The 21,065-nt window shown below is 36.7% G+C and overlaps 1 protein-coding gene across 3 annotated transcripts; it reads right to left on the bottom strand.

Moving 5' to 3' along the window:
- Positions 1–30: 30 nt before the first annotated feature.
- RL2 (Root hair defective 3 GTP-binding protein (RHD3)) lies at positions 31–19,880 on the bottom strand. 3 transcript variants are annotated; one of them, XM_059589447.2, is made up of 22 exons: positions 19,594–19,880; positions 17,852–17,918; positions 17,628–17,730; positions 13,973–14,043; positions 13,677–13,740; positions 13,487–13,552; positions 13,326–13,373; positions 13,176–13,238; positions 13,029–13,085; positions 12,462–12,620; positions 12,302–12,370; positions 12,117–12,208; positions 11,382–11,460; positions 7,253–7,418; positions 6,793–6,917; positions 3,708–3,970; positions 3,461–3,557; positions 3,201–3,371; positions 3,010–3,114; positions 1,156–1,250; positions 937–1,033; positions 31–494 (listed from the first exon to the last, which is right to left on the bottom strand). In XM_059589447.2, exons 1-22 carry the CDS (start codon positions 19,742–19,744, stop codon positions 195–197), a joined length of 2,508 nt encoding a protein of 835 aa, XP_059445430.2. In that variant the 5' UTR covers positions 19,745–19,880; the 3' UTR covers positions 31–194. The 3 variants fall into 3 exon arrangements, with proteins under 3 accessions (XP_059445430.2, XP_059445431.2, XP_059445432.2); XM_059589448.2 differs by lacking the exon at positions 13,176–13,238 and having other exon boundaries at positions 19,594–19,879; XM_059589449.2 differs by lacking the exons at positions 13,176–13,238; positions 13,326–13,373; positions 13,487–13,552 and having other exon boundaries at positions 19,594–19,879.
- Positions 19,881–21,065: the final 1,185 nt, after the last annotated feature.

Below are 21,065 nucleotides of genomic sequence, written 5' to 3'. Positions count from 1 at the left end.
TTATTCAGATGGATTTCAAGAATTTTAACAGCTGCTGCAAGTGACACATTTTATTTTCAGTCTCAAAAAGAGCACATTTTATGTACATATAAAAAGAGAGACATTTTATGTATATACAAAAAAAAAGAAAAAGGAATTAAATTAAAAGGAGGATGTCCTGTTTTGATATACAACAGACATATACGAATGTGGTTTCACGAAGACCGTTCTGCTTCCTGAATGTTTGTAGTTCGCCTGTGCATCAAGTTGGGGCTCGAGTATTCCACACCATTATCATCATCAGATGAAATATTAGATGATACAGACGACTCAGGAATTTGGCTTGATGTGGGATTTGGCTCAGGAATTTGATTCCTGTAAATCTGAGAAGCAGCAGAATAGGATGGTCTTGGTGCCTGTGGTGTTGGATGCCCTTGAGCTTCTTCAGCAAGTCGTCTTAGAAGGTTCATGAGAGTGGGAAAAAACCTCGATGAAATTGAAAGTAGACCAGCCAGCTGATAACACAGCAAATTAAATTACAATGAGGCTTACATTTCTATCTAAAGAGCACTCAATGAGGCTTACATTTCTATCTATTGTTGATCCTATCGCAAAATACTACTTACTGTCAAACCAAATAGGCAATGAATTAACACACTACCCCATGCCAAGTACATGGAAAAAATTGGAGTTTTAAAACAACGGGAAAAATTACCTGAGTGATTCTAACAGACACAATAGCCTAATACTTGTACTGTGTGGATATTGGAAGTGGTACCTTTTAAAAATACATAGAAAACAAATCGCATTTGCTCATAATTAAGTTTTCTGGCAAAAGTTCTATTTTGTAAACATCAACTAACAAGTCCTGTGTTATTTTGTTACAACCGAAGTGTAATTTATGGTTAAATAAAGAGAAAAGTGATATGCAAAGAGTGATTTTCCTTTTATACTCACAGTGCCATTTTGAAATGCTCCGACTATATCCATCTGTGCCCATAAGGCTTTCGATAGTAAAAAGACAATAAATAAAACCATGAGGTAAAGAGGATTCCTGTTTCATTTGAGAACAAGAACTGTCAATGAACATAATAAGTGTGATAAACCAAGATGGTAAGAACATCAAACTCAAAATTAATTATATAGGAGTCAAGACCATGGCCTAGCTAATGTTACCTTAAAACCAGCATAAATTCATTAAAACCAAGGACAACCATCGCTAGGATTGCCCATGGAGGAGGTAACCAACTGTTACTTTGCCTATGAGCTGCCTGGAAAGAAAAAAAAGAAAGAAAGGATCATTCATGAGTGTGCTGGATCGTTTCTAAAATAATGTGATCAGAATACTGAGTGATTCTTTAATATCGTGAGCAACTGCAGACAAGGATAAAAAAAGTAGGGATCACACGATGAAAATTAAATTAGGGGTGTAAGTGCCAAAGGAATGGAAGTTTGGGGGGCTGTGTATTTTCCCCTATATATTTAATAGTTTTGCATGGTTCAGATAAAATTAAATTGTTTTTGGGAAAAACACTCTTAGCCTCCTCAAACTTACTCACATTTGGCAATTAGAATGCTAAACTTTAAAAAATGACAGTTGACCCCCTCCAACTTCCACTCAGATATGATTAACACCTTTTGTTAGTATTTTCAGTCAAATTGGACAAAAAATGTGTCATGTGATGTACATGTGACTTTTTTGGACATAAATTGTCCAAAATGCACCCTTTTCTGAGGGTACTTTGTCAAAAAAAAAAAAAAAAAAAAGGCTTGAGGGAGGCCAAACCACCCCCATAAACTTATGGGGGTGTTTTGGCCTCACTAAAAAGGCAACAAGGGGTGACCAAACCATCCCAAAGGCCACCCCCGAAAATACAACAGGGGAGGGGCCGAATGACCCCCATAGCTAGTGGGGGTGGTTCTAAGTGCCCAACAAGTCCTCATTTATTTATTTATTTTTTTAAAATAATATTTAGGGATATTTTGTTGGGAAGTCAAGTAATAATTCATGTGTGTCGCATGTCTGGTATTTTCCAGAAAGTCGTATTTCACATCCACAAGTATTTCCATACATCACCACACTTCAAAATACACTATTTCATATCATTTTTAAAACATTTCTATGAAAATGAAAAATTGGACCCAACATGTATATGGTATCATTCCTACTAGTTCCCAATTAATTTTCCAGCTGAGTTCAAATATCCAAAATACTTTGGGTTTGTTTTATAGAAATCACAGCTCAAACTTGTGGCAGAAACTCAATATTACACAAACAAATTAAAGTACATGTCATGAAACAACTTTATATGGTGCAAAACCATACTTTTCATACATTAAAATTTAAAGCTTCCAAGTTTGAATCAGCACATAAAACTAAGGGTTAGTTAATGATAGACACGGACAAGGGCGGAACTACATACAACAGTGGGGGGACGAATGTCCCCCCAAATTTTTTGAAATTTTCATTAAAATAAGTATATTTATATATTTGCTTCTTAAATTTAGAAATTTGTCTCTCCAAATTTAGAAATTTGTCCCCCCAAATTAATTTTTTACTCCCTTGTGTTTGTCTGCAACAAGACTTTGTTTTTAGCTTTCATTGTTGTTAATTAACTTAAATATTTGATGGGTTTGGATTCATTAATTTATTTGGCATTCTTTCACTTGTTAGTGGTAATAAGTAACTATAATAAAATTTTAACAAAAATGACTTGTGATTTACTACGAAATTATATCTACGTATTTGGTAAGTGCTATTATGGTCACGTCCAGGTAGGATAGCCATAATTAGTCTCTCCGGCCTACTCTTTCAATTAAAAAAAAAAAAAAAAATCGTCCCCCCACACTCAAAATCCTGGTTCCGCCCCTGGACACGGAAACTTCCCAAATTAATAAAGAAAGTTATTCATTTCTTATGCAACACCATCAGCTAATAATTTCAGGTACACTCAAATTACTGGCGAAAAAAAAAAGCAATAAACAATAAACTATAGAAGAGGAATAAGAATAAAATGCATAGGAATCCACCTGTGCTGAAATAGCTTGAGTGACTGTATACTCCGTCTCTGATTTGAACTGTCTCCATAAAGACTTGCACTGCACTGGTGTAATTAACGTATCCTTTGGGGAAACCTATATTATAGTTGCTCCTCAATAAGAAATCTGTTTGGTGATAAAAGCATTATGCTAAGACACTACCAGTACCCACTAAATAGTACCTCCTCCCATGTGCTTGAGGCAAGAGGGTCAGAAGGAGCTTTGATGCTCCTATCTTGAGAAGAAGGAACAGGAACAGCACCATCCATAAGAGAGGAAAAAAGTGAATCTTCAATCTTATCGGGCTTCTCATTCAAGCGTATGGCAGCCATAATAGATAAAAGCTTTAGAGACTGCAACAGCAAGATCATAGATGAATCCATTTAAGTATAAACTGGTAATTCATCTTAAACTCCATCAATAAAAGCCCTTTGCAGATTACCGCAGAGCGTGCATCCTTTGTAATAGCTCTAATATCTTCCTTCCCAGTCCAAATCCTCGGCATTGAGTCATTGTCATGATTGAATACAGTTGAGAACCTGAAATTTGTTAAGCAAAGAAATAAGCCACCAAAAACGCTAAAGGAGAATAAAAATAAATAAATAAATAAATAAAAAAGAGAGAGAGAGAGAGAGAAAGAAAGAAAAAGAAAAGAAAACTTCCCACTACTTAAGTTTGCTAGCCCCTACCTATCCTTCATATGGATCAAAACTTTTCCAGCTTCTTCTCTTGCCTTTTTCTCCACCAAGTTTCTTGCATAGTCCCTCAAATTTTGCACCATTTTGTCAACTGTTGCTTGGTCCAACTCAAAACCAGCAATAGTAGTTGAAAACTTTGCTACAGCAACCTCAGTCTCACGTTTAAGAAGTTTTCTTATTGAAGCCCAGGTGTCTTTTTGACCAGCTTCAAGTAAGGATTCTACCGGCTCCATCAGTGCCAGGTTAAGTTGTTTCTGCAAAATCAAAAATAGAAAAAGCATCAGCATTTTGGCAAAAACTGGAAACTATGAATGGGCTACAGTAGCTAACTTATGTGTGTTTATGATATGATATTAATGTGTGCATCTCCTTAAAAGGTAAGTTTGTGTCCGATGTCAGTCAGCAAGTGAGGGCATGTCCCAATGATATCGTCACTGAGTTTGTAGTTTCTGTCTTCTTGTTGACTAGTGATGGGTTATTTGGGCTATTTTTATGTCAAAGCAAAGCATTTTGCAATTCTGTCAGAACTTGGGAACGGTGGTGTTCATTTTGCCGAGTAGAGGAGTTTATCGAGTGGTGATTTTGGGCAAGCCAAGCCATTGTTGACTACGGTGGGGAATTAACTAAAGGCGAGAAAATGAGAGAGTTCTATAAGACTCTTCGAGTCTGTTGCACAGAGACGAGCGAATAGTCATGGAAGGTTCTTGGAGCTTTTGGAATACAATGCAGGAGCACGGCATAGATTCATCATCCTCCTAGAGGGCCGAGAAGGTAGTGGGTGGGGCAATTGCATTTCACAGAAGAGGAAGGTGGTAAAGTATTTTGAGCAGAAGTGTTGTCGGGAGTAGGAATGGTGAAGTGTTTGGCGCTAATCCAGCGATGCCACCATCATCGGTGGAGCAAGGACGGCAGCCGTATGTGGATGTTCTTTTAGGGAAGGGACATTTTCAGGAAACAGAGAATACGAGCAGGTGTGACAATTAGGGGATGCAAACGTTGAAAGGTGTTGAAGGCTTTGGAGGGAAGGAGACACGAACATCGGTCAGAAATCACACTGTTCAAGCTGGTGATGACAGCTAGAAGACGATTACAGCCGTTTTGGGAGGCATCTGATTTTCAAACATTGAGGAACATCTTGATTTGACTTGAAAAGGAAGTAGATCGATCTTTGAATAGATTAGAGCTGGGATTGCGTTTATCTGGGGCCAAGAGTGTTGATGGAGCAGTAGATAGCCATTCTAAGAACCTGAGAGAAAAGGCTTTGGTTGTTTCGATGGAAGGTGAGGGTAATACTAATATGGGCTATTGGGTTTTCTGGGCCAAATAAAGTAAATAAAATGGGCTCGAGTTATATTCAACCCAGAGGCATAGGGCATAAGGAGTTGGAGCCTAATGTTAAAGAGGGTGTGGAGGCCCGTATGACTAGAAAACTCCCCTCCGCCCCTCATAAAACTTTTACACAGTCCCACCCCATATGACCCATAAACATCATTAGAACACCACCCACCCCACGAGCTGCATACTTAGAATTCCACAACAACCCTCCACAACATCTCTCTCAAGCACGTAGCACCATAACCACTTGTTGTGCAAAAAACACACGATCACAATTACGGTTAAATAAGGCGAGAACAATCACACACAAGATAACACCAAGATTTAAGTGGTTCCCACTTCCATCAATGTGAGGAACGTCTACTGGCGGAGGCGATCACGAAGAAATTCACCATGAAAGATAAAGTACAAAATATAGTAGAGAGAAAATCACTCAGACCCAAAACTCCAATACACCCAAATCTCACTATCACACAATAGAGATTATTCCCCAAAAGAATACAAAAGACAGGAATACAAACTCTTCTTCTTTTGCTGGGATAAGATGACGATTGGTCTCTATTTCTTTTTCTCTTCCACAATAGCACCCTTTCTTTTTCTCTCTTATTTTGGCTCCTCCAAAATCAAGAAGAAAACAGTCGGCACGCTTTCATCACACACACAGCAACCCACCTTTTGTTTTCACCTTTGTGCGGCTCTGTTGGTTGGTGTTTTTCGCACACTCTACCAAGAAGACCAAAAACATTTATATATAGGTAAGCCAAGTCGGTTGCTTGAAGGAGAAATACAAGTTGGTCAAAACTCCTATTGCACGTAGGTTTTTAGTATTCCCACTAGGTCTTGGATTTCATATAAGACAAAACCAAATCATTTTCTTCTTAGAGAAGGACCACACATTGGGGACCCACCTTAGTTGATGGGTAATAAGTCACCCACGTCAACACCACTTCCCCAAGAGAGCTCGATTGAAAAGAAGTAAATTTTGGACCCCACCAGACCCACACCTCCTCAGCTTTGACTAGCTTACTAGGTAAAATTTGAACTCTTTACCTACACCACCCCACAAGAAATCCCACTATAACTTCTCTATGCAATTGGCAACACCCGTTAGTACAGCCAAATATCATCCAAACTTGTTCACACACCTCTGGACGGCAAAGGCTTTTTCACACCCAGGAGGATTTCAGAAACTGCATCAAGGCCTCTACTAGAAGTAAATCTTCGATGGTTGCCAATAAGCAAGTCACACTTTACCCAAGGATACGAAACACATGATGCACCTGCTCCTTTCAGAAACTCGTAATACAGAACACCCCCCCCCCCCCCCCCCCTCTCTCTCTCTCTCTCTCTCTCTTCTCTTCCATTGCAAACTCAAAAAGCTTGCACAGAGAACCAACTCAATAAACCCATTGCAGAATACCATAAAGGAAAGACTAGACTTATGCCATTGTCGGAGAAGCCAATAGACAACCTAAGGAAAGTTGGGACGTTCCTACACGCACCAACTAGAGAGAGAGAGAGAGAGAGAAGAGAAATAAAGCTTCCCAATCCAATCACTCCCTGGTCCAAAGTGTTAGTGATATGTAATTTTTCATCATAATGAATTAAATTAAATTCAATCGTGAATTGGTTCCAAACAGAGTGTTAGTGATTTGGCCCAAAATATCATTATGGACATGATTTAAAGAACACTTTGGTCCAGAAAGCAGTAATGACTCATTGCATTAATCAAGAACAATACCTCATAAATGGCTATTATTTTGGACAATTCTGCACCACGAACAGATGATGCATGTCCATCAATATCACGACGAAGTTTGTCACGGACTTTTGAAGCATCCCAATTAGCCTGTCTTATGGCAGCATCTGAAAGGGGAAAATAGCAAGTCACCTATGGAGGAGGCACTGACTGTACGATGGACATGAGAGAATTATGCTTGATTCAACCTTTCATAGTGCTTATTCAAAATTCTCTCATGTTGACATGTTGCACATCAAATTTAAAGTATGTCACGAATACATACTATGAAGCAACTAGACAATGCTCCAGACCAGGCAGAGTACAACCCTAAGTTTATGTAGAATAAACACAAATAATCACCACACATCTCATGGTTGACATGCTACATAAGCATTGACACAAACATAATTTCTGCATAAGTATGTGTATGCTGGCTGATTAAAATTTGATTTGTTACTACCTGCATATCCTTGGTCAAACTCAAGCAAACAGGACTGAGTACAAGTACGAACAGATGCAGCAAACGCTTCTCCTTTGTTCAGTGACTGCTCCAATCTACTCTTAAAACTCTCAAGAGCTTTAGAACGCAGATGTCCCAACATGGTGGTATAAGCAGGGTGCACAAACTGGACAGTTCATAAGACAGCAAGAATCAATTATGAACAAAACATAACCATAGACATGCAACCTAACAATAAGCCATGCTTCTCTTTAAGTCTCAACTTTAAGCACAAAAACTGTATATTCCATAACAGAATATGCACAGTATTATTTCTAAGACACAAATGGGCAATATAATAAGACCTTGATTAAATAGAAGCCCAACAACCATAAACCTCTTGAAATGCAAAAAAATGGTATCCCATAGTCCATCAAAGGATATGTCTATTTCTTGCTTTGGCGTTTGAGAAATTGGCAATCATTCTTCATATACACAAGTTAGATATTATATGATTGTTAAATCACCGATTATCCTAAAAGCTTAAGTTGATAGAAAATAATGAATTTAATCATTTAATTAATATTCTTAAACTCTCCTTTACGTGTGGGCCCGGACTTTTCCCTCATTAAGTAGAACCCAACACATGAAATATTTAATTGGTAGGTACAATATAGAGTCGAGGTCCATACTCAGAATCTCTGCTTTGATACTATATTAAATTGCCAGTTGTCCCAATAGCTTAACGAATAGAAGACGATAAACTTAAGTAGTTCTTGTGAATCTAATTCATTGAAATTCCGTCCAGTAAAATGGAAGAATTATAAATCTCCAAAATAATAGATAGGAATATTGCAAATAGAGTCATTGTGATACCCATCAAAGGAGTAGTTCCCCAACCGGCTCATTTAAAATATTGTTACAAGGACATGGGTGAGACAATAGCCGTCACTATATAGAGTTAACAACATCATGCCACAATACAATACATCTTTTCATGAAAAACAATCTGCATCAGTGGTATTTACTGCAGTGTAACTGCTTTCTATTATACAAAACAAGATCACATACAGTGCATGATAGAAAGACTATACAAAATATTGTCACTTAAAAACTAATTCGTTAACTTTTTTAATATAAATTAAGGTTTTCAGGGCAGTTCTGATGGTGCGGTTACATAAAAAAATAGCAACTTGTCTTCAGTTACTTGACAAGTAGAGAAAGTTTACAGAATTTTATGGAACTAAATGATACTTGTTGAATAGACCTCAAATAATCACATTGTTAGCAATCACTCAAGGAAAATTATTTAAATAGTTCATGTGATAGCAATTATTTGATGGATAATGATGCTCACCGAATTTTTAGACATGTACACTGCAACTACTTATGATGTCTGACCTTAGCTATGTCAAAATTACCAACGAAGCTTTAGGTTTTTTTTTTTTAATAAGTAATGTTATATATATCAAAAAGCGTAAGGCGCCCCTAAGTACACAGTAAGTATGCACAGGAAAACCAACGTTAGCCCACAAAAGGACCCCGATTAAGCTTGGGTAATGGAATCATTTGTCATATGGCAAAGTTAAGTACCGTCTCTGAGACCCAAATCACTGTTGTCAGGCCTGATTTTTAAAAACTGTACGCTAATGTTACCAATTTCTTTTGTCAACTACTAAATGGAACACATCAAATTTTTCAATAAATTCAAAAATTTCACCAACTTAGAATTTGTTTTGACATATCAAATAATAATATAATCCATGATGGCATATAAGTACATAGTTAAAAGTAACCACATGCCCTCTTTTAGGTGATCTTTTATTATAATAACAGGAAAGCTCATTTATTATACAAACATTATTTTCCATGTATTTGTCTTCCAATGATTAGATTTGTTTTTTTATATGAGCAATTCAATCTTATTAGAAAGCGCAAAAGGGCGCAACCCTAAACTTTTTGGAGACAAGGAGCTGGAGCTTACATCCTTGGATGGTAAATAAACTAGAGCAGAGGTTCACTGGAAGTGTAGGGTTGCAGGCATCAATGGCTTCTATAGTCTCTCAAAACTTTCCAGCTAAACACAACCCACAACAAAACTAGCTCAGATTTACAAGTGATTTCGAAACCCTACCCTCTCCCTTCCTGTATTGCAGGCATCCCAAAAAAGCTGGTAAACACCTTCAGAACAGACATATTAGAGTCTGTCAAAGTTGTTATGGCAACTGAATTTCTAAAGATTGTACAGAATGAGTTCAGGAGGTTGATAGATCTCAAACAAGCTAAAAACCAATAATGTTAACATGCATGCCTGTAGTCTTAAAATCTTCTTATCATAATGTCCAAATTTAAGGCCAACTATAAAAACCAAATATTCTTTTTTTATTTTTTATAAGTAAAGTATATTAAATATGCGCATAGGGGCGCAACCCAAGTACACAGGAAGTATACAAACGGAACCCCTACTGAGTAGAAAATGAAGTACATATCTCTAAGAAATCAGAATACGTATACCCATGCAAATGAGACCAAGTCACTCTCCATGAAAACATAGTATGTAGTGCCAAATATTCTCCTAGTTGATGAAATGCTTCTCATCTCTATCTAGCTAAACTTGTTGGAGACAATGAGTTGGAGCCAGGGTTTTTGGACAACAGAATTATATAGAGAGTTCAAGAAATGTATGGCTATAGACATCAGTAGCTGTTATGATTTCTGAAAACAGGTAAACTAAATGCAGCCCAATGTTCTTTTATTCAATAAACCAGATCCCCTTGGCTTATCTTTAAAAGATAAATCCCATCCCTAGCCCAGAATGATCAGGGTTGAATAGACCCTTCATCATTGGAGGGGTAATTCCATTTAGGTGAAAGGTCCTTGCAATCAACTGGAACCCACCGAAACACCATTTTGAGTCTACAAATCAATTCCAAAATGCATTTCTCTCCATCCTGCTATTCAAGGCATCCTCAAAAACGCTAATCAACATCCTTGAGGCAGACATGAAAGAGAGATGTAAAATTTGTTATGGGAGTAGAATTTCCCAGCTTCAATTGTCAACCACTTATGTTTTTGATAAGTTCTAATAATCAATCACATAGTTTGCGTCAACTTAAGATCATATAAGTTACTTGTGGAGTTCAATCAATCTGAAATTATGCTTGTGCGTTCCATTACTAAAAATGTGGTGTAATCATTTAGGGAAATTTCATATTTAGTCATTAGGTTTTCATCTTATTTGAATTTAGTCATTGAGTTTTCAATTTCAAGAATATAGTCCTTAGGTTTTGCTCAGGTTTTAAAAAATAGGATCTCTCTTTCACTTTACCATCAAAGTTGACAGTTAGTTTTCCATCTGTCACATGTGTCTCATTTGACATGTCAACATCCATCTCAACACTCCAATGCAATGCCATGTCAACAGAACCAAAGTCTTTTGTTATTGTGGGTTTGATCTTTAGGTTTTGTATTTCTTTAAAGTTCACATGTCAAATCAATTGTTTATTGTGTCTATTTTTTTCTATGAAATATGAATGACTTGGCATTGTTGACGTGGCATTGCATTGGGATGTTCATGGCATGTCAATTGTCAAATTAGGTACATGTGGCAAATGACAAACCGTTAACTTAAACGATAAAGTGGCAGGGGGGCCTATTTTAAGCTTGAGCAAAAATTAAGAACTATATTCTTAAAATTGAAAACCTAAAGACTAAATTCAAATCAAATGAAAACCCAGGGACTAAATATGATTTTTCCCATCATTTTAACCTTCTTTCCCCCCTCCCCTTAGTAGGCCAACGGGGTGGAGTGATAATGCTTGGTTGTGAAAGCTAGCAAATTGGATAGCTAAGCAGTTCAGAATGAAGCTATAATAAATAGCAGAAGGAATTGAGATAGCTTGGAGATAGGCAGAGGGGCAAAAGCAACCTTACCTGTTCAACTTGGACACTAGCTACATTAAAGAATCTAGGAGTATAATCAATAGCAAAACACAACACATGATGGCCATGCAGCACACATACAGGAGCAGGGTGAAGGGATATAATACAGTAGAGTCCATTATAAGTCATACAATTTTATACATCCAGAAAAATATGCAGTAAATTTAATGAACTGTGTGTAACAATTGACATAAGAGTGAGGTCTTACATCCAATGCTTTTGACTCCAGTTGCCGTCGTTTTGCATATCGTACACCTTCATCAAAGTATGCTGTCTCCATGTCATATCTGTTTGGGTGGTGGTGGAGGGGGAGGGGTGGGGGGCAGGAATTGACAGTCCGCAAGCAAGGTTAGAACTCACAAATCAATTGAAAAAAGGAACATAGTCCAAGACTATTTATAAAAATCAACATTAGATCTATATATAGAACCACAACCCCAGATTGAGGAGCGCCTGGCTGAATCTTATTGGGGTAAATCAATGATGGTCGATGGGCAGAAGAGGGATGCATTCAGATTCATAGAATAAAGCAAGAGGTGGATAGAGCACTAGACAATCAGAGCATGTAGTTCACAGTTTCCAACTCTTATTGTAGAAACCCTTATATGATAAGTTGTCAAAGGCAAATCGAAAGCTAAGAATTGGAGCAATGAGCCTACAAGAACAAGACTAACTAAAATACGGTGGGGAAACAAAGACTGTGAGGAGTCCTTACCTTTTTTTTTTTATAAGTAAATCAATTTCATTAGAAAGCGCAAAGAGGCACAACCCGTATACACAGATAGTATACATGAGAGATGCGGAGTACTTACCTTGTTGCAAACATTTAATAAAAGAGAACAAAAATTCCATGATATTATGCACAGTAGGTCAAAATATTTCCAGGTAAATCAGCATATTTAAAGATTTGAAGATTAAAAGACATAAGCAGAATGGAACTAACTCTGAAAAATATTTTTCTAAAATTGAGCTGAGCTGTTTCCCAAAACCTGATACTGGAGCTGCTTGAACAGCTTCCTCCAGTGCCAACCAAGCCTGAATTAAATTCAATAATGATTAATATGGAAAAATAAAATTCCAAATTAATCTAGAAGCAACTCTGGGAAAAGAGGATGAACAAAGGCGAACCTTATCAGAGGTCAAGTGACTTAACTTCTCATTGGCAATCTCTTCACACCGGACAGTGGCAACCATTATCTGATAAACAAACAGATAAATGCATATGAGGACACCACAATCACTTCCAAAAAGAAAAAAGAAGAGGGAGTCATAGAATAAAATATAAAACCTTGTGAGCAGGGAGATCCAGATCCTTGTTCTCTTTAATAACTTTCCATATCTGCTGTGCACTGAACGAAAATCCAGAAGCAGGGACAACACCACGCCTATCACCAGCAAGCCCTCCAGGAGAAATAGAATGGAAAAATCGCTGCCTCAGTTGAGCAACCTGTATTAGACAGGAGGATATAGCTGTAAGCCTATATATTCCACTATAAACACAAGAAGAACGGAAATTTTCAAAGGACTGATCAAATGAGGCCTGGGTGTCAAGGAGTTAAGTTCCATTTATTGCGAAAATTTAAACTTTCAGAAATAAGATAATTCATTAAACATTAAACAAACCAAACAATCATCACTGTGCTACAAGAGAAGCATACAAGTAGCTCTGCCAATAAAGGCACATTGTAGTTTACACAATACAGAATAAAAAATTTCCAGAAACAAATGGAAAACAGCAGAGGCGGCATTCAAAATAAGAACAGAGAAAATTATACATGTGTGTGTACATATATAAACAAATCTGGACAGTATGAAAAAACACTTCTTGAGATGCTTCTTATATTAAACAGATTACCTCCTCTTTGAACTTCTCCTCCTTCTCCTCATAACTGGATAAAGCAGTGATCTCAACCTTCATGTCAAAGAAAGTAAATCAACACATAAGATTAATTACCAAGAAAACAAAGTAAATAAGCAACCAGTTAGAGAGAGAGTATACTACATTAAAAAATTCACTAAGAGGAGTATTTTTATGGGCCTGGGGCTTAGGCACTGCATCCCATATCTGCAGAATATACAACCTCTGAGAAATACTGAAGAAAAATAATAAAGAGAAAGGGGCATAAATCTGACTGTAAAAATAAAAGACAACCTTCTGAACATCTTCCCTTAAAACAGGCTCCAAATGTTCAAGTGGGGTCTACATGGAAAGCCACGAAGATTACAAAGATTTAATACGAAAAAATAGTGCATTTGAAGAAAAGGCCCAAAGTATTTGGAAACATGTTGAGAATAAGTTTACTTAGTGCAGACCTTTGTTTTATCACGTATAACAAACAACAGGGTTGATTTACGGGGACTGAACAAACGCATCATGACCTAGATATAGGACAGTAACCAGGTGGTCAGATACCATCCAAGAAATGCTACATATAGGACAGTAACCAGAATGTCATATACCATCCAAGAAATGTTCACTGGAAAGACCATTGCTATACAGTACCTGAAAAACTGTTTTTAGAAGAGGTTTATTGGCAGCATGCTCCCTACCAATATCATGGCACCACCTGTAAAGAATATTCAATCTCCAGTTGAAATCTAACACAATTCCTCATTACATGTGCACATAAAATCCTAAATAAGCATATTTATGTTGCATGTATATGTGTATAAGAGATTCCAAACCAAAGGCTCATTATTTGAACAACCTCTGTTTTCACAAAAAGCAGTCCTTTCTGAAGACTCGAGAGTTTGATTAAATATTAAAAAAAGAAAAATGCTTAAATCATAAAAACTTACATGTTTATCAGCACAATGTCAGAAACTGCCAAAGCAAATAGAGCACTTTGTTTCTCAAATGCAGTATCATCCTGGAAGTGAGAGAAAACAAAAAAAAAAAAAACACTATGACAACGGAAGATATTCCCGTGGAGGTATAAGTTTCATGAAATATCATGTACTTATCCAAAATAAAAATCCCAAATGAAAGTTCAGATATCCTGTTGCTCACAAACAGATACGAGTTAAAGGAACTGAGAAATATGAGTGGGTGGGCCTCAGCCTTTCAAAAATGTTCAGAAACATATACCATCAATAAAATTGAAGTGCAAAGGGATGGCAGTGTTTTTTTTATATAAGTTAGACTGCAGTTTTAATTAAGTGTATGAAAAGAAGTATTTTTTCTTTTTTGATAAGTAATGAGAATATTATTGAAAAAGCGCAGAGGGACGCAACCCTAATGCAAAAAATATATACAATAGAAACCCCTACGGAATATACAAAGAGCACATATTCAAGAACTCATCTAAAGTCGGGACCACACTATGATGATGAGCCAACACCCACAAGTGTAGCAGAGAGATCATATTCTTCCTCATCCCATCCACCGAACACTCCTTATCCTCAAACGTTCGTGCATTCCTCTCCCGCTAAATACACCACGTGATGCACAAAGGAACCATCATCCAAATGACTTTAGAGATAACCCTACCCCCCACTTGATTCCAGTAAGACAGCAAGTCAATGAACCGTTGCGGCATGACCCACTCAATACCGAACAAAGTAAAAACATAGTTCCATAACCGAGTAGCCACTTCACAATGAATCAACAGATGATCTACAGTCTCCCCATTCTTCTTACACATACAACACCATTCCACTACCACAATTCTCCTCTTTTGCAAATTGTTATGTGTCAAAATTTTGCCGAGAGCCGCAGTCCACCCAAAAAATGCCACTCGCAAAGGCACTTTAGAGCGCCAAATACTCTTCCATGGAAATACCTCACAATCTGGAAAGGACAAGGCCTTATAGAACAATTTCACCTCAAACGTACCCTTTTTAGAAGAGGACCATCGAATACGATCCGCATTACCATAAGAAACCTTACAAGAGTACAGCAATTCAAAGAAAGATGAGACCACATCCAATTCCCAATCCTGGGCGGAGCGCACAAATATGGCATTCCACTCAACCCTCCTATTCCTCCAACTAAAATTATCCTTCACCCACGCTTCTTTGTACCTTGCAATACCAAACAGGGAAGGGAAAGCATGCTTCAACGGTTGATCATCACACCAAATATCATGCCAAAAGCGAACTTTCAAGCCCATCCCCACCTCAAACCTCACACCCTTTGCAAAGGTATCCCAACCTCTTCTAATATGGAAAGAAGTATATCACACCACAATCCATATTCGGTCAATGCAAAAAAAGGAAAGTGTTAAACCTAGGACATTAGCATCCACATAATGCAGAAGATGTGAAGATTTCTATTTGAGAAAGCTTCAAATAGATATAATGGTAGGGATTTAGTTTCAAATGGTCCATGTGAAGATATAATGACCAAAGAAATAAAAACTTGTTAAATAACCAATTGTCCCAAAAGCTTAAGCTGATAGGAAGAGGTAAATCTAATAATTTAATCAATACTTTAATGCTCCCCTTCACTTATGGGCTCATACTCCATTTTAATAGGTGAGTCCCAACACGTGAAATATTTAATTGAAATTGGGAGTGAATTTGACGGAGTCAAGGTTCGAACTTAGGACCTTTGGCTCTAATACCATGTTAAATCACTGCTTGTCCTAAAAGTTTAAACTGACAAGAAGAGGTAAATCTAATCATTTAATCAATACTTTAACAAAAGCTTGACTGTTGGATTTTCTCAAAATCAATGAAGGAACTATGCTCAAGGGAAAGGAGGAGGAACAATTTTAAAAATTTGAAAAAAATAAAAATTTCTATTTGGGGTTGAAGAGGCTGCAATATCTTCCAAATCCACCAATGCAAGTATTTGCCAGCATGCCTCTATGTTCCTAAAACTAACTTCACCATGGAAGAAAAACAACAATCTATGTCGAATAGGTTCAACATCTACCTAGACCAAGCTACCAATAAAACATCAACTCATTAGTCTTGGGAATAATATGGCAAGCTTCCATTTTAATGCCACCATTATGTAACTTGGGCCAGGGTTCTCCAAGAAAGAAAGAGGGACAGAGGGAGAGAGAGAATAAAATTCATTTTAAGTTCTTTTGTGATTCTGATATTTACAAAAGCACAGAATTATGTACATGAACTACTCTCCCTAAAAGGAACTGTATATTATATAGCATGATAACCTAATAATAATAGAGCAAGCTTCTATTTTAATGTCACCACTATGTAACTTGGGCAAGGGTTCTCCAGAAAAGAAAGGAGAGAGGAACAGAGGGATGCAGGGGGAGAGAATAAAATTCGTTGAAGTTCTTGTGTAATACTGATAAGGTAGCAAAAGCGCAGAATTAGGTACATGAACATATGTAGACACACACACACACATGTATACACAAGTACGTAAATATGTATTAATGCATTTAATTCTCCTTATCCCTCACACTAAGCAGAAAAATGGGAAATAGAAATTGCTCTTCCACCCAAGAAATCTACTGAGGAATGCAAAATTCTATCCAGTGCGGAGGACTTGGAATGCTGCAATGTCAGCCCCTACATAGTGCTGTAGGGTGGACTCCTGTAACAGCTGAAGGATGGTTTTTCAGCTGCTGTTGGTCAAAGATTATCCACCATAATTTTTCTGCACAATACATAAACTAAAGAGGGAAGAGAAAAACAAAGATTTCCTTGATAATATTCAAATTTTGGTGCTCAATGATTAACCGGTGATAAAGAAGAGTTAACAGAAGAAATTGCTCAAAAGAATAAAAAAATTGTGATAAAAGGAACACAAAATCTAGAGCAAGGAAGATGAATAAGAAAAGTATAAGTGAAAAAATACTTCAAAAAGAAGGGACAACGAAAAAGGAGAGACAGGAAGCACAGCTCAGGACACATCTAATTTGCTTTTGAGATTTACATTGAGGTGATATAAATCTCATTTTTCACCCACCCCCCCCCCCCCCCCCAGGCCTACATATAGGCTTAGTAGACCTATTAAATCCCTAAAAACAAGAAGAAGAAAAAATACTTCCAAGACTCATCCTAACCAATAATTTCATTTATCAGGATCCAAATTCTAATTTCTAACACCACCAGACTTCCAAAAACAATAACATTCCACAATTATATTTTCTCGTCATTCTCATAACAATTGGGGTGTATTACATCAGGCAGCAAATGTACCACTTACAGTCGAAAATGAAGCAACAAACTTATCAGGGTATACAAAAATAAATGAAAATTGGGTCAAGTACAAGTTTTTTATTCTGGATGTGTGTACATGAGCATGTGAATGTGCCTACAATTGGTTATTTTCCTTGCATTCAAAATGAATAGAGCCATATTGGGTTAAATTCTGACATATACTATACCCACTTTTATCACAAAAACATCATAACTTTTGCCACATAAAGTGTATGAAAGCTTAACAACACTCCCTTCTGCTAATAACTACACTTCCTTTCTCCTATTGTATCTTCTTAGATAAAAGCAGAAATTCTAATAAAAATCTCATTACCTCGCCTCTTTCCCTCCCATCAGTACCCTCCAAATCCATGGCAATTGTGCAAGGCTCAATGCCAACACACTTAGCTATCCAAATGCCTTTGGTTGTTTGACTCCTACAATAACACAAAATTATATCGCTTGTTTCTCAGATGGAAGGTCAATTCAAAAAGCCACAAGAAGCAGCAGAAAGTGTGTCTTCTGGTTAACCATATATGAAGCAATAAAAAAACCAACCTTCCCTTGTATGCGTCCATCTCCCTGAAATTTGTATGGAAAAGATAATTCAATAAGGTGCTCTTCCCTGCTCAGCAGAGGGAGTTGAGAAAAAAGGAAAAAGAAAAAAGAACATTAGCTCAGTTCATAAGATTAAATCACACTCAAAAGACGCACACTAAGAAGGGGGGAAGGGGACAGAGTGAGAGTGAGAGAGAGAGAGAGCGATGAAACCCTACTTGCTAATTCTGTAATTCATGTATTTCTCAAAACAAAGCATTGAAAAGCAGCAACCACACTATAGGAGTCCCCATTTAAAAAGCATAATCAGCATTATATTGCCACCTCTCAGGTAAACAAGAACATGAGCTGATGGCTGATGCCACTTTGTTCTTTTATCCTCTAGTGATACATAGACAAATAATTTTTTTTCACCCTTTTCTTTGCTGATAGATTTTACATCAAAAAAAGGAGAAACGGAAAAATCAGGCCCAGCCTCTCCTCATCTATCCACTTAATCTGCTACTTCCCTTTGTTAGTGGCACCTTCAGCTACAATTACTCTCACCTCTACCTTCTTCCACTTCAATTGACAATCACACCATCGCCATTGATGCCATTGGATTATTGATAGCATTGAATTGAAACTAAAATAAGAAGAAGTTATAAGTGTGTGTGTGTGTGTGTGTATAAAATAACATTCATATCTCATTTATCTCCCTCTACAGTTCCTTCAACCTCTAAAATTCAATATAATTTCCACCCCAATACATGAACCATTTATATCTTTACATTGGCACCACTCTCAAAAGATCATCTAAATTTACACTCCCCTCAACCAGACAGTCTGTTAACCACATCATTGTGAACAATTCAAGCCATTTCTTGCTTTCAAAACCAAAGCTCTAATTCAAAGAGAAGCAGAAGTACTAAATTCTTCAGCTCCCAATCGACCTAGGAAACCCCTTAATTTAATTTAGAATCAACTGCCAAAAATTCCGTCCCTCATGACTGTAATTATGTTAGTTCAATCCCTCCTCAAAACTTTTCAAAAACCTCATTGCATTGATTGGTGATTAGGACCATAGCCTAGCAAAGACTTTCCCTCTCAACCAATTCTCCAAAACTAGATCAATCCAACTTCCACGGGAAATTTGATCCTCACACAGTGATACAATTCAAATGTTCACCCCTTCTACCTTCTTACACAGCAAGCACCATTGCCTCAAAAGGCTACCACAGGAGGATTTGATGGGTTTATTGTTTTTTGATTTGATAATGTCATTTTACACCATTAACTCTCAAATTCCGTCAAAATCTCCCAAAAATGGCAAATACACGTAAGTGTAATAACTCATAGAAATTTACGAAGCCAAGAGCTTAACACATGAAAAGTGATTAATAGCAGCAGGAAAGATCCCAAATATGACAAGAACCTCCACGGATTGGCTCTAAAACCTCCAAGTAAATAGCGGTTTCAAACTAGTACTGCAAATAGCACCACCAGCACTCCCATACACGCATAACAAAGCAGGATGAACACAATACGCAAGAGCTACCCACTAAGCTCAAGTTTGCAATTGAACAAGCTCAGAATCTACTAAACAATATCAGAAACAACAAAATAAACTCAAAAGGAGAAAATCCAACTTGAACTGATTTATGCTAGGCACGACGGCTAAATATTGGATATCATTGAGAAATGAAAAAAGAATGCAGAAGCGCGATTATTGAAAACTGAAGTGAAATACAGACTTTACGTACCGCTACTTTGAGGGCCCATGATGGCGACGACGGCGTAGGAGAGGCCGCACTCGGCGAGCTTCACCTTCTTCGTGAAATTCTCCAGGCCTTGCACGTTGAAGTCGCCGTTGGCGTCGACGAGTTGCGTGGCGCAGCAGTCCTCCTCCTCCATGACTGAGTCGAAATTGAGGTCGCTGAGAGTGAAGCTGAATTGGAATCAGTTGGAAATACAAAGAGGCAGCGGTTTTCTGGGAATGACTCCTCTAGAGGCTCTGGACAAATACTCGAAAGCTTCTCGCAATTTTCACTTTTTGTCTTTTCTTCCATAAAGAAGGTGATGATGGGAAATTAGAATGAGAATACGTGAGACTTGTGCTGACTTCACCCAATCACATCTTGCCGTGTCAATCATTTAGAATAAAACTGACACTTAAGGGACAACCGGGTTGTAAAAAAAAAATTAAGATGATTTATTTCCACTCTTAGGATGGTTTGGGATTACCGTTTAAAAAAGTGCGGATTTAAAAACGTGATTTTTAAAAATATAATTAAGTAATTAGTAAAATTGTACATTTTCAAAAAAGTATCTTATTATCTATGATTCGAAAACACATATTTCAAATTGCAATTTTTTAAAAATGAAATCCCAAATAATTTATTTTTTGTCATTTTTTATAATTTTTTACATGTCCTTTTAGTGTCATTTTATTTAAAATCACACTTTTTGTTTACGAAATCATTAAGTTCTCATGGTTTCTATCTATCTAGTTGTCGTATAAGCATTGCAACAACAAATGATCACTTAGTACGCTTAGGATTGCGATTTCGTAAAAATAATTTGTATTTTTAAAAAATATCATAAAATATAAGGTGTTTAGTATTGCGATTTAAAAAGCACTTAATCTAAAATAAGAAAAAAAATTCACGATTCTATAAGCAAGTTAGAGGATGCTTATTTGAAAAATGCACAAATTTAAACCAAAATCACAATTTCATATAACAAAATATTTAATAGGGTTAACTTCACTTTAAACCTTTGAATTACCACGCGATTTGGCAAGCCTCTCTTGAACTTCAAAACCTCTCAATTTGAACACATCCGTCAAATTTTAAACGTTAAAAGTGCGACAATGACATTTTATATCCCTGACTTTTTTATAAAATTTCAAATTTAACCTTAATTTCAAATTAAAAATTTTAAAAATATATATATTAAAAAAAATGAAAAAATCCACTTTACCTCCTAAAGTTTCAGGAGTTTTTCAATTTGAATCACAAAGTTTAAAAATTGGCAATATAGCCCTTAACGTTTAAAAAATTTTCAATTTAAACCTTCCGTTATTAATTTCCGTTAAATTTGACGAAAATTTAAAATAAAATAAAGTCTGAGGGTAATTACGTAATTTCATAGATTTTCGTCCAATTTGACGGAAATTAGTAACAGAAGGTTTAAATTGAAAATTTTTTAAACATTAGGGGGTACATTGCCAATC

This window comes from Corylus avellana, chromosome 4 (assembly GCF_965113065.1).
Source record: "Corylus avellana chromosome 4, dhCorAvel1.hap1.2, whole genome shotgun sequence".
Taxonomy (NCBI): Eukaryota; Viridiplantae; Streptophyta; class Magnoliopsida; order Fagales; family Betulaceae; genus Corylus; species Corylus avellana.
Note: the sequence above shows the minus strand (reverse complement) of the source record. Positions and strands in the feature narration are given on the sequence as shown.